The 14,782-nt window shown below is 42.9% G+C and overlaps 1 protein-coding gene across 5 annotated transcripts in view; it reads right to left on the reverse strand.

The window, feature by feature from the left end:
• LOC309688152 (uncharacterized protein) overlaps positions 1–14,782 on the reverse strand; it is a 180,087-nt gene that overhangs the window by 151,354 nt on the left and 13,951 nt on the right. For 2 of the 5 annotated variants that reach the window (XR_014270969.1, XR_014270970.1), the window contains exon 5: positions 3,817–10,396. The exons of 1 other annotated variant lie outside the window; for it this stretch is intronic. Coding sequence is in view for 1 of the 4 variants with exons in the window: in XM_082503639.1 (XP_082359765.1) it covers positions 4,588–4,654; positions 10,304–10,396 (160 nt within the window). In the remaining 3 variants the exon portion in view is untranslated. Of the gene's footprint in view, positions 1–3,816; positions 10,397–14,782 lie in introns of those variants that run through there. 2 more of the 5 variants (XR_014270968.1, XM_082503639.1) reach the window with 2 other exon arrangements.

Below are 14,782 nucleotides of genomic sequence, written 5' to 3' on the forward strand. Positions count from 1 at the left end.
TAGAAACATCACGTCAGGTTTGAGCGATTTCAAATGACTAAATACCTTGCTTCTTTTAACCAAATTATTCAGCCCTTTGACGTTCCAGCTAATGAATGAGACCGATTTCTGTTGATTATTCACATTATCCAGAGTCATAGTGCCACAATCGATAATAGACTGATCCTGCACGTTGGTTATATCTCAGTGTTTCAGTGCCTGTTTGAGCCACAACATAAACCACAGATAAACCCAAAGCAAAACTAACAAAAACAAACAGATAAACATAGATAAACCTCTCACCATCCTGGACCCCTGGGCTGGTCTTCCACAAACCTGAGACTGCCCTGAAAACACTCCTCTCTCTCCTAGGCATATAACACGTTTACACTAGCTTAAACTCTTACATGAACTCAGCAAAGACAGAACAAAGTATAATAGGACCCTTGACTCAGCATCATTATTGCCGCATGCATGTCAGCACCCATCCACTTACAGGCCGGTACGGCTCTGAACACTCACGGTTGGAAAATAATCCCACAAGAAAGGGGTAAAACCCAATAAAAATAATGACACTGGTGATAAGAAAAAGGGGATTAATTAATCAGAATACATCAAAAAGCAAAATAAAAGCACTGTTGGGGTTATGGTGTCGGGCTGGAACTAAGACCAATGAGGATACCGAAGATATTCTGAAATAAAATATTCCCCAGGCCACATGACATCCACAGAAATCCCCAACATCTTATAGCTATACCTTGTCCAATCATAAAGGGCATCCAACCGTAGCGTGGCGACGTTCACCAGTCAATGCACAGCCTGTGCAGACTACCTCAATGGTAGCACGCAGCGTGTGATACTTGTTGTGGTCCGTGAATTAACTGTCACTCTCCCTCCGTCTCCCGTGGGCGCAGATTGGTCTCGACGTAGTGCCTTGCCTTGATCGGGTCTTCGAAAGACATCTGTTCGCCAGCCGGGGTCGTGATTTTCAATGTAGCTGGATACAGGAGACCATATTTCACTCCCGTACACCGGCGAAGCAATCTTCTCACCTCGGTAAAGGCCGATCTCTTCTTTCTAACGGTGGCCGAGTAATCTGGGTAGATGTAGAAACGCTTCCCATTACGGGTAATGGGACCTGCCCCCATGGCCTTTCGAAGAACATCCACTTTCTCCTGAAAATAGTGGAACTTGACGATTATCGGTCTCGGGGCATCTCCATCCTTTGGCCTCGGCTGCAGGCTCCTATGCGCCCGATCGAGCGTCGGCGTATAGTCGAGGGCGAGCGCTTCCTTCAACAATTCAGCCACGGCTTTCTCCGGTCGAATATTTCCGAATCCCTCTTCCACTCCAATTAGTCTGCAGTTATCACGACGTTGCCGGGACTCCAAATCATCGGCCTTGTCTGCCAACCGGACGACTTGGGCAGATAGCGCATCAACTTTAGCTTCCAGTGCTACAACACGGTTAGCCTGGCCATTAGCTTCCTCCTCAAGATCATCAGTGCGGGTCGAGAGCGTGGCGTTTTCTTTCTGCATGTCTTCGATAGCCTTCGCAAACTCTGCGCGCACACTCAGGACCTCTGACCTTAAATCACCCGCCAAGTCGTCTATTTTCTTGTGTAGTTCACCTGCAGCTGCCATCACAGACGAGTCGATCTTGGCTAGTACATTCTGCTCCGTTTGCTTTATGGCAGCCATGATTGTGTCGAGATCCGGCCCGGCCCCCACCCCCGCGGCCGGATCCGCACCAGGCAAGTCCGAGGCATCAGGCCCCGGCTTCTGCTTGAGCGATTTAGGCATGTTGAACAGCTTTAGACTACAAAATACAACTGATTCGAAAGATTAGGCACTTGTGAGACGGGTTCGCGCCGGGATGTACTAGAAGGGGAGCGGGAAAATTACGCAAATGGTCAATCTAAGCAGAGCTCGCAAAAACACGTCTTCACATGTCGCTGCTCTCTCCCCTCCCCCATCACTTTGGTATTTAAAGCACTTTGCAGACTTTTCATAGGTGGTGACATGCAGGTGGCGGCCAAAGAGCAAATCTACTCACGCACAAAAAGTACAGAGTATTGTGTTTAAAAAAGCCACTTCACAGTAAGACACTGTTAGACACTAATAAGAACTGATATTATTTCTGCTTTGCATCAAACCAAGCAGGACACAGCTGCTGACAAATCATAACAACTCTCTGATTCAGCAGCTAAGGATTTACGACCCTATCTCCCCAAACTGGTGGAAAAAAACATGTTTGATTAGAGCTTAGGCTGTGGCGAGTATAACTACAAACACTCTTTACAAAATATCTACTAAGTGCTGTTTGTTTGTTACTGTTTCATTGTTTTCAACTTCGTTAGTTTGAGAAAATAAGAAGTTTTTGTAGTTTTTGGATTTTACACAATCGAAAGACTTAAAAAAAGACTTACTTGTACCACTGAGTCACACGAGCCTGTGACGTACTGCTGAAGATCCAAAGACAGATTGCATACCTGTGTCCAGTTTTCAGTCACCTTGTTTGTGCTGTACGTGCTATAGGAGCTGCCCTATAATAGCGTTAGCTAGGTGTAGCATATGTGTTAAATGCTTATGAATTTCACCAAAACAACCTTTTTTAATTAAATATTTCATTTTGCATTTTTGCATTTATGTGTTCTGAGTCTGTGTGTGTTCGTGTGGTTGTGACGCAGGTGTGTGCATGTGCTCCCTGGTCAGTAAGTCACTGTTACGTTGCTCTTAGCTAATGACAGTTTCTAAAGGCCACAAGCTGTAATTTACATATGACTGAACTGCCACGTTTTTGGCCTGTTTGATATCGGACTCGTTCGGTGTAAGTCTTCTACAGGGCTGAGTACACTAATCAAAGTTTTTAATGAGTTTTAGCCCGAGGATCCAGGTGTTATACTATCATGCTAACTTAGCCTGGCCTTTAAGGCTTTAAGGTGTGGCAGATAAATACAACAAAGTAAAATAATACGACTAAGACACAAACTGTGGTATTTTGTACATATAATAATAAACATGAATTCACTGTGTAATTGTGTAACTTTATTAGCAGCAACCTCCTGAAATGCACCAACAACATTGAGAGTAACATCCTCCTCTCTGCCCCTTAATGCTCTCTGGTCGCTATGGTAACATGTAAATATTTCTTTCACAATAAGACACACAACTACAACACAGGGAAAGACCCAGGGAAACCGAGTTAACAATAAAAACCCCGAAAACCATAAATTTCACACCCGAGCCTCAACTCTCACGGCCCGGTACCAAACGACTCACGGACTGGTCTGTGGGCCAGGGGTTGGGGACTGCTGTATTAGCAAGCACACAACACACACAGATCACAGCTCTGTACTTCTGTATGTTGCAGTTATGGAGATATTTCATGAATTGCTTTTGTGGTACAGTCCTGTATTACCTGTTAAATGGCATTTATTAAGATAATTGGATTTGAGTTTAAGGTTTAAGGTATGACGTTTTAAAGCATCATCTAAATGTTGTTATTGAGTTGTATTCTTTGTCTGATTGTTTAACTGTTTTTGTATTATTTTGTGTATTATTCTTATAAGTTGTTTTTGATTATTTTCCAGTGATACATTACTTTATATTATTTATTTTTTTGAGGGCTTAAGTTGATATTTTAAAAACAATTGATTGTATTTGATGTATTATATTATTGTGGAGTTAACACAGCTGCAAGGCACAGCTCCTTTCAGCATGGCAGGAGCAGAGGTGTCCTAGCAGGTGCGACACGCACGGATCACACTTCTGTATTTCTTCATGTTGCAGCTCGCAGATGTTGCTGCGACTTAGTAAACAGCCCAGAGATCCAGTGTTGTCTCCTGCCTTTTATTTATACACCAGAACACACCGCATCGACAGGTGTAGCACACAGACGGGTTACATAGGTACAGGTGTGGTGATGTTTCAGCTCGTGCTTCAGCTTTGGAGAGTTAAACGAGATTATTTTGTTCATCTGTTACGTAGCTGTGTCAGTGAAATTCATCCACACAGTTTATGGATACAGTGTCGCTGCCAGGCTTGCTAGCATGAGCGGATATTTACTACCGTGTGGTCACTCTTCAAAGAAACCCTCAACAAGCAGCAGCCAAAATATTAATACTGACACTCAAAACATCATAAATGAATGAGAGTGATGTCACAGCGACTGTCTCGATCTTAATATGCAGTCCAATGATGATCAAGCCTTTGATTAATAAATGCGGCGCACCTCAGAGGTCGGCCCTGCCAAGGCTTGGTCAGTAACATGATGCAGATTATTTCCCACTCATGACAAAAGCCACAAATTACAGGAAATCACATCATTTTCACTGAGCTTCTATGATTGCTGGGTTAAATTTAGCTGTTTTTTCTGAGCAGGCGTAAAAATATCACTAATTTGAAGTATTAGTGAAAATTCAATTCAATTCAATTCAATTCAATTTTATTTATATAGCGCCAAATCACAACAAAAGTCGCCTCAAGGCGCTTCATAGATACAGAGAAAAACCCAACAATCATATGACCCCCTATGAGCAAGCACTTTGGCGACAGTGGGAAGGAAAAACTCCCTTTTAACAGGAAGAAACCTCCGGCAGAACCAGGCTCAGGGAGGGGCGGCCATCTGCTGCGACCGGTTGGGGTGAGAGAAGGAAGACAGGATAAAAGACATGCTGTGGAAGAGAGACAGAGGTTAATAACAGATATGATTCAATGCAGAGAGGTCTATTAATACATAGTGAGTGAGAAAGGTGACTGGAAAGGAAAAACTCAATGCATCATGGGAATCCCCCGGCAGCCTAAGTCTATTGCAGCATAACTAAGGGAGGATTCAGGATCACCTGGTCCAGACCTAACTATATGCTTTAGCAAAAAGGAAAGTTTTAAGCCTAATCTTGAAAGTAGAGATAGTGTCTGTCTCCTGAATCCAAACTGGAAGCTGGTTCCACAGAAGAGGGGCCTGAAAACTGAAGGCTCTCCCTCCCATTCTACTTTTAAATACTCTAGGAACAACAAGTAGGCCTGCAGAGCGAGAGCGAAGTGCTCTAATAGGGTGATATGGTACTACAAGGTCATTAAGATAAGATGGGGCCTGATTATTTAAGACCTTGTATGTGAGGAGCAGGATTTTGAATTCAATTCTGGATTTAACAGGAAGCCAATGAAGGGAAGCCAAAACAGGAGAAATATGCTCTCTCTTTCTAGTCCCTGTCAGGACTCTTGCTGCAGCATTTTGGATTAGTTGAAGGCTTTTCAGCGAGTTTTTTGGACATCCTGATAATAATGAGTTACAGTCGTCCAGCCTGGAAGTAATAAATGCATGAACTAGTTTTTCAGCGTCACTCTGAGACAGGATATTTCTAATTTTAGAGATGTTGCGCAAATGGAAGAAAGCAGTCTTACATATTTGTTTAATATGTGCGTTGAAGGACATGTCCTGGTCAAAAATGACTCCAAGGTTCCTCACAGTGTTACTGGAGGCCAAGGTAATGCCATCCAGGGTAAGAATCTGGTTAGATACCATATTTCTAAGATTTTCAGGGCCGAGTACAATAACCTCAGTTTTATCTGAATTAAGAAGCAGAAAGTTAGCGGCCATCCAGGTCTTTATGTCTTTAAGACATTCCTGCAGTCTAACTAATTGGTGTGTGCTATCTGGCTTCATGGACAGATAGAGCTGGGTGTCATCGGCATAGCAGTGAAAATGTATGCTATGTCTTCTAATGATGCTGCCTAAGGGAAGCATGTATAATGTAAACAGAATTGGTCCTAGCACTGAACCCTGTGGAACTCCATAATTAACCTCAGTGTGTGAAGAGGACTCTCCATTTACATGCACAAATTGGAGTCTATTAGATAGATATGATACAAACCACTGCAGTGCAGTACCTGTAATACCTACAGCATGTTCTAATCGCTCTAATAGGATATTATGGTCAACAGTATCGAATGCTGCACTAAGGTCTAGCAGGACAAGCACAGAGATGAGTCCACTGTCAGAGGCCATAAGAAGATCATTTGTAACCTTCACTAAAGCTGTTTCTGTGCTGTGATGAGCTCTGAAACCTGACTGAAACTCTTCAAATAAACCATTCCTCTGCAGATGATCTGTTAGCTGTTTGACAACTACTCTTTCAAGGATTTTTGATATGAAAGGAAGGTTGGAGATTGGCCTATAATTAGCTAAGACTGCTGGGTCTAGAGATGGCTTTTTGAGTAAAGGTTTAACTACAGCCAGCTTGAAGGCCTGTGGTACATAGCCGATTATTAGAGATAGGTTGATCATATTTAAGATCGAAGAATTAATTAATGGCAGGACTTCTTTGAGCAGTTTTGTAGGAATGGGGTCTAAAAGACACGTTGAAGGTTTGGAGGAAGTAATTATTGAAGTTAACTCAGAAAGATCAATTGGAGAAAAAGAGTCTAACTTAACATCAATGGTACTAAGAGTAGCTGTAGATAATATTACATCTGTGGGATGATTACTGGTAATTTTTTCTCTAATGATAAAAATTTTATTTGTGAAGAAGTTCATGAAGTCATTACTAGTTAACGTTAAAGGGATGGTTGGCTCAAAAGAGCTCTGACTTTTTGTCAGCCTGGCTACAGTGCTGAAGAGAAACCTGGGGTTGTTCTTATTTTCTTCAATCAGTGATGAATAGTAAGATGTTCTGGCTTTGCGGAGGGCTTTCTTATAAAGCAGCAAACTTTTTCTCCAGGCTAAATGATGATCCTCTAAATTTGTGACACGCCATTTCCTCTCCAGATTACGAGTCATCTGCTTTAGGGTACATGTTTGAGAATTATACCATGGAGTCAAATACTTCTGATTAGAGACCTTAGTTTTCACAGGAGCTACAGTATCCAGAGTCGTACGTAGTGAGGAGGTGAAATTATTAACAAGATAATCGACCTCTGTTGGGGTAGCGTTCAGATAGCTGCTCTGCTCTGTGTTGGTACAGGGCATTGAAGATGATAACGGTGGGTGGATTATATTCTTAAACTTAGTTACAGCGCTTTCAGAAAGACATCTACTTTGATAAAGTCTACTCTCCACTGCTGTGTAATCAATTATTGTAAATGTAAATGTTATCAGGAAATGATCAGACAGGAGAGGGTTTTCAGGAAACACTGTTAAATGTTCAATTCAATTCAATTCAATTCAATTTTATTTATATAGCGCCAAATCACAACAAAAGTCGCCTCAAGGCGCTTCATAGATACAGAGAAAAACCCAACAATCATATGACCCCCTATGAGCAAGCACTTTGGCGACAGTGGGAAGGAAAAACTCCCTTTTAACAGGAAGAAACCTCCGGCAGAACCAGGCTCAGGGAGGGGCGGCCATCTGCTGCGACCGGTTGGGGTGAGAGAAGGAAGACAGGATAAAGACATGCTGTGGAAGAGAGACAGAGGTTAATAACAGATATGATTCAATGCAGAGAGGTCTATTAATACATAGTGAGTGAGAAAGGTGACTGGAAAGGAAAAACTCAATGCATCATGGGAATCCCCCGGCAGCCTACATCTATTGCAGCATAACAAAGGGAGGATTCAGGGTCACCTGGTCCAGCCCTAACTATATGCTTTAGAAAAAAGGAAAGTTTTAAGCCTAATCTTAAAAGTAGAGATAGTGTCTGTCTCCCGAATCCAAACTGGAAGCTGGTTCCACAGAAGAGGGGCCTGAAAACTGAAGGCTCTGCCTCCCATTCTACTTTTAAATACTCTAGGAACAACAAGTAGGCCTGCAGAGCGAGAGCGGAGCGCTCTAATAGGGTGATATGGTACTACAAGGTCATTAAGATAAGATGGGGCCTGATTATTTAAGACCTTGTATGTGAGGAGCAGGATTTTGAATTCAATTCTGGATTTAACAGGAAGCCAATGAAGGGAAGCCAAAACAGGAGAAATATGCTCTCTCTTTCTAGTCCCTGTCAGGACTCTTGCTGCAGCATTTTGGATTAGCTGAAGGCTTTTCAGTGAGTTTTTTGGACATCCTGATAATAATGAATTACAGTAGTCCAGCCTGGAAGTAATAAATGCATGAACTAGTTTTTCAGCGTCACTCTGAGACAGGATATTTCTAATTTTAGAGATGTTGCGCAAATGGAAGAAAGCAGTCTTACATATTTGTTTAATATGTGCGTTGAAGGACATGTCCTGGTCAAAAATGACTCCAAGGTTCCTCACCGCGTTACTGGAGGCCAAGGTAATGCCATCCAGAGTAAGAGTAAATGTTCAGTCTCTATGCCATATGTTAAAACAAGATCTAGAGTGTGATTAAAGTGGTGGGTGGGTTCTTTTACATTTTGAGAGAAGCCAATTGAGTCTAATAACAGATTAAATGCCATGTTGAGGCTGTCATTTTTAGCATCTACATGGATGTTAAAATCACCCACAATAATTATTTTATCTGAGCTCAGAACTAAATTAGATATAAAGTCTGAGAAATCAGACAGAAACTCTGTGTAAGGCCCAGGTGGACGATAGATGATAACAAGTAAGACTGGTTTCTGAGTTTCACAGCTGGGGTGGACAATGTTAAGCATCAGGCTTTCAAATGAATTAAAAGTCTGTCTTGGTCTTTCATTAATTAACAGGCTGGTGTGAAAAATTGCTGCAACACCGCCCCCTCGGCCTGTGCTTCAAGGTTTCTGGTAGTTAGAATGACTCGGGGGTGTTGATTCATTTAAACTAACATAATCATCCTGCTGCAACCAGGTTTCTGTAAGGCAGAGTAAATCAATTTGTTGATCAATTATTAAGTCATGTACTAACAGAGACTTGGAGGAGAGAGACCTAATATTTAATAATCCACATTTCACTGTTTTACTCTTTGGTTCAGATGTGGATACTTTATTGTTCTTTCTTTGTAATTGTTTATGTTTAAGTTGTTTGTTGCTGGTTTTTAGTTTGTTTTTTGTCTGTTTGGGAGCTGACACAGTCTCTATGGAGATGGGTTTTTGGGGGGGTAGCAGGAGGAGAGAAGCTGCAGAGAGGCGTGTAAGACTGCAACTCTGCTTCCTGGTCCCAACTCTGGATAGTCATATTTTGGGGGGTTTAATAAATTTGTCCATATTTCTAGAAATGAGAGCTGCTCCATCCAAAGTGGGATGGATGCCATCTCTCCTAACAAGACCAGGTTTCCTCCAGAAGGTTTGCCAATTATCTATGAAGCCCACATCGTTTCTGGGACACCACTCAGACAGCCAGCAATTTAAGGAGACCATGCGGCTAAACATGTCACTCCTGGTCTGATTGGGGAGGGGACCAGAGAAAACTACAGAGTCCGACATTGTTTTAGCAAAGTTGCACACCGATTCAATATTGATTTTAGTGACCTCCGATTGGCGTAACCGGGTGTCATTACTGCCGACGTGAATTATGATTTTACTGAATTTACGTTTACCCTTAGCCAGCAGTTTTAAATTTCCTTCAATGTCGCCTGCTCTGGCCCCTGGAAGACAATTGACTATGGTTGCCGGTGTCTCTAGCTTCACATGTCTGAGAACAGAATCACCAATTACCAGAGTTTGACCCCCGGCGGGTGTGTCGCCGAGTGGGGAAAAACGGTTAGACACATGAACGGGTTGGTGGTGTACCTGGGGCTTCTGTTTAGGACTATGCTTCCTCCTCACCGTGACCCAGCCGCCCTCTTTCCCCAGCTGCTTGGGGTCTGCCGGGGAACAGCTAGCGGGGCCTATGCTATCTTCGGCTGCACCAGCTACAGGGGCCTGGCTAGCTATGGGTGAATGAACGGTGCGAAGCCGAGTCTCCAATTCAGTAATCCTGGCCTCCAGAGCTGCAAATATGCTACATTTGTTACAGATATCATTACTGCTAAAGGAGGCCGAGGAGTAACTAAACATCTGACACAATGAGCAAGAAAGTGCAGGAGGGACAGGTGAAGTAGCCATGGTGCTAATGAGTCGGCTACGAGCTAAGCTAAGCTAGCGAAACAGTACAGAGACTGTGAGTGAATACTTTGGCTATAAATTAGGTAGTGAGTACACAGAAAGTGTGCTTCGGATGAAGTACGTGAAAATTATACTATGAAAGAAGAATGTATTTAAAAGTTGTTAATTAAATTGCTAAGCAAATAAGCTACTCAGAAACACCACTGTGTTTGAGCAGGAACAGGAAGTGATACTCTACCGCAGAGCGAGCGAACACCAAGTGACAGCGCCACCAAGAGTGCAAATGATGACTCACAACTGGAGACGTGTTTGTGATGCAAGAGAGTTTCACGACACTACGCCTACAACATGATTTATAGATCGAGTACACAGCTGAGTGTGAGCAGAAGTAGAAATCTTACTTACTAAATGTTTATATTAGTGAAGCTCCCAGAAGTGATGGAACTGCTGTGGAAGGCTTGAAGCTGTTCCCAATCCGAGTCTGTCCTTTTGGATTTTCTGAGGATACAGAAAAAAAATCTGTCAAATTCTCAGATTACAGACCAAAGCACTACAGATCTGTTTAGCAGTGAGCAAATGCAACTCATGCATTTATGCTGAGTTGCATTTGCGATAGTTTTAAACACAACATAGAATACGCAAAAATACACAAGTGTAGCATCGCTTAGCAAGAGGATAACTCCCCGTGTGTGTCTCTGTGCGTACAAACGTCCCTCCGCTTCTTTCACTAACATGCCATCTGTGTTTCATCTGCTGAGCTGTGAGAGTGCAGGAGGGGTGTGTGTGTCCAGCATATCTGCAATGTACCACTTCTACAAGAGGGGTAATCTCATCAATGAGCAGACACACACACACACACACACACACACACACACACACACACACACACACACACACACACACACACACACAGTGATGTATTAGGCTGCTCTCCCACTATCAGTGGGGGGATCATTAGACCAGACCTGCGACTGTGAATACACAACATCACCGTGCACAGGCCTGATTAACCTGTGTGTTTTTGAGGGGCCGTTGCCTGAGAGCCAAATTCTGATTGCTCTGACTGCTTGTTACTCCACATCAAAGGGTAATAATGTCTTTTCCTTTCTCAAAGCTTTTGTGTTCTTAGTTTCTGTGCTGCCCTCTCCTTCCCCTCTTCTCTTGCTCATCTCTCACATCTTTATTGCTTCCTCAATTTCTGCCTTCCCACTTCTGAACTTTCATCCAATTTGTTCTGTCTCATCTCTCTTCTTTTTCTCCCATATTTGCTGTGTATTTCCTCTCTTTTCCAATTTTTCTCCCTGGCTAATCTCTTTGCCCTCTGATTCCGCCTCGCATGCTGTGTCTCTTTCAACAGCCTCTTCCTTCCCATTTCATTTCCTCTGCAGTGCTCGATTCAGTTTAAATGATGCTAGTGAAGAGCAGAGAGTGACTCTCCACCTGTACAGCATGTCATCACATTGTCCCATCTCTCTCTGAGTATCCACTGGGATTTTTCTTCCAGTATCTCTCTGAAAAGTAGCGATACAAAGATTGTATGTTAAGGAAGCTGCTGAGCCTGTGAAACCACTTATTTATTAAATGATTGAAGGATTGTGAGCAATGGGATGGCACAGAGTATATGCATGACATGCTTTATGGAGTCTGCAGGCCTCCACAAATGTGCACACACTGCTGCATAGAAATCACGTGATCAGGTTACCGACGCTCCTGCAACATCAGGATACGATCCACACTCTAATTACTTATAAATGGGTAATGTGACCATTAACAAAGAAAAGCGCTAACGAGGAACAAATGATCTACACCCTCAAATTAAGATAATGTCACTGACCTCATGTGGTAGTAAATTAATAACCAATCAGCTATAAATTCGGAAGGGAGCACAAAAGACACAATTTAGAGCTAATGTGATCTGTAAGAGCTTATTAATGAGAATCACCAAACATGAATGTAAGTCAGGTTTAACAAAACAGGACCTGAGGAGGATGTCGGTCGCTTCCAGTGGGCAACTGTGCATACAGCTGGCCGTCATTCTTCAACAATACAGTTGTTTAACAGCTGGAATTAAAGTTGAAAATCTTCAGCTCAGCCCTGACTGTAAAAGATTGGCGTATGCTTAAAGAACAAAATCACAACTCTATTTGAATCACACGTTTTCGCTCTTATTGAAGCACTCAGCCATGCAGTCTGCCTTCATGTGACAGAGTCAGTCACTCAGAGGTGCACAACAGGGTACAAACGATTTAGCAACTCAATCACAAAGTGGGAGACCAAATGAAATGAGGTTGCTGAGGTGTGTGGTGCATAAAAGTGCCCAATGCTCTGCTGAGTCAATAACTGCGGAGTGTTAACATCAGCACAACAACTGTGTGCTGGGAGCTTCATCGCATACATGGACAGGCTGCTCCTGTGCATGTAATGTATCAGGGAATGTGTAGGTGGCCCAGTTTTCCCACATAGTATAGTGTCCCACAGAGATGATAAGACCAAGTGATGAGTCCAGATGATGATTAGATGATAAGACCACATGGGAATGAAATTGTTCAGCAAAAAAAACCTATCTAATAATACTAATCTACTCTGAACTAAACATCAAACGTCATGCCAAGGACTGAGAAAACAATAAACAAAAGGAACAAAATAAAGAGAAATATTTTAAAAAGATGTGCAGAAACTGCAGCATCTGGTGTTACAAACATACAAAGCCACAGAGGAGACAGGCCAGCTCTGCTGAGCTGTGGGTTAAATGTGTGTGAGAGTTCCTGGCTTAACATCGTCCCCAGTAAATTATTTTACCATCTGCAAGACTGGCTGAAGTTATGGATGAGCCTTTCATTCCTACTGGTGATTCTGTTGCTGTCCACAGAGAATTAGACTAAATAAGTCACAGCCGACAAATCAGGACACATGTGGATTTGTTTGACTGTCAGTAAACAAATACAGAGTCTGTTTGTAGCTACAGTGGGGCAAAAAAGTATTTAGTCAGCCACCGATTGTGCAAGTTCCCCCACTTAAAATGATGACAGAGGTCAGTAATTTGCACCAGAGGTACACTTCAACTGTGAGAGACAGAATGTGAAAAAATAATCCATGAATCCACATGGTAGGATTTATAAAGAATTTATTCGTAATCAGGGTGGAAAATAAGTATTTGGTCAATAACAAAAATACAACTCAATACTTTGTAACATAACCTTTGTTGGCAATAACAGAGGTCAAACGTTTACTATAGGTCTTTACCAGGTTTGCACACACAGTAGCTGGTATTTTGGCCCATTCCTCCATGCAGATCTTCTCGAGAGCAGTGATGTTTTGGGGCTGTCGCCGAGCAACACGGACTTTCAACTCCCGCCACAGATTTTCTATGGGGTTGAGGTCTGGAGACTGGCTAGGCCACTCCAGGACTTTCAAATGCTTCTTACGGAGCCACTCCTTTGTTGCCCGGGCGGTGTGTTTTGGATCATTGTCATGTTGGAAGACCCAGCCTCGTTTCATCTTCAAAGTTCTCACTGATGGAAGGAGGTTTTGGCTCAAAATCTCACGATACATGGCCCCATTCATTCTGTCCTTAACACGGATCAGTCGTCCTGTCCCCTTGGCAGAAAAACAGCCCCATAGCATGATGTTTCCACCCCCATGCTTCACAGTAGGTATGGTGTTCTTGGGATGCAACTCAGTATTCTTCTTCCTCCAAACACGACGAGTTGAGTTTATACCAAAAAGTTCTACTTTGGTTTCATCTGACCACATGACATTCTCCCAATCCTCTGCTGTATCATCCATGTGCTCTCTGGCAAACTTCAGACGGGCCTGGACATGCACTGGCTTCAGCAGCGGAACACGTCTGGCACTGCGGGATTTGATTCCCTGCCGTTGTAGTGTGTTACTGATGGTGACCTTTGTTACTTTGGTCCCAGCTCTCTGCAGGTCATTCACCAGGTCCCCCCGTGTGGTTCTGGGATCTTTGCTCACCGTTCTCATGATCATTTTGACCCCACGGGATGAGATCTTGCGTGGAGCCCCAGATCGAGGGAGATTATCAGTGGTCTTGTATGTCTTCCATTTTCTGATGATTGCTCCCACAGTTGATTTTTTCACACCAAGCTGCTTGCCTATTGTAGATTCACTCTTCCCAGTCTGGTGCAGGTCTACAATACTTTTCCTGGTGTCCTTCGAAAGCTCTTTGGTCTTGGCCATGGCGGAGTTTGGAGTCTGACTGTTTGAGGCTGTGGACAGGTGTCTTTTATACAGATGATGAGTTCAAACAGGTGCCATTCATACAGGTAACGAGTGGGGGACAGAAAAGCTTCTTACAGAAGATGTTACAGGTCTGTGAGAGCCAGAGATTTTCCTTGTTTGAGGTGACCAAATACTTATTTTCCACCCTAATTTACGAATAAATTCTTTACAAATCCTACCATGTGAATTCATGGATTTTTTTTTCACATTCTGTCTCTCACAGTTGAAGTGTACCTCTGGTGCAAATTACTGACCTCTGTCATCATTTTAAGTGGGGGAACTTGCACAATCGGTGGCTGACTAAATACTTTTTTGCCCCACTGTACATATCTGTGGACAGCAGTTGAAGTGTACTCTGTTAGCCAAACTCAATGTTAGTGGTCTTGGGTCTTGAACCAAGAGTTTTTGAGATTTTACACGTTTACATCCTTCGGATGTTGAGTTTTTAGTTCTTACTCCCATGATCTGTTTGTATGTGAGGTTGTTTTCACCATTCTCTTCTACCTGTGCCTTATTTTTCAGCTTCACCTGGATCATCCTGTGGGTGTATACATAAGCACTGAGTCCCCATATGGTTCCTCCTGCCTGCTGTGTTTGGAGGGGATTTTGTGCTTCATGGTACAAACTTTGTGTTGGACCTTA

The sequence above is a fragment of the Aulonocara stuartgranti genome, assembly GCF_965226115.1.
Source record: "Aulonocara stuartgranti genome assembly, chromosome: 2".
In the NCBI taxonomy this organism is placed as follows: domain Eukaryota; kingdom Metazoa; phylum Chordata; class Actinopteri; order Cichliformes; family Cichlidae; genus Aulonocara; species Aulonocara stuartgranti.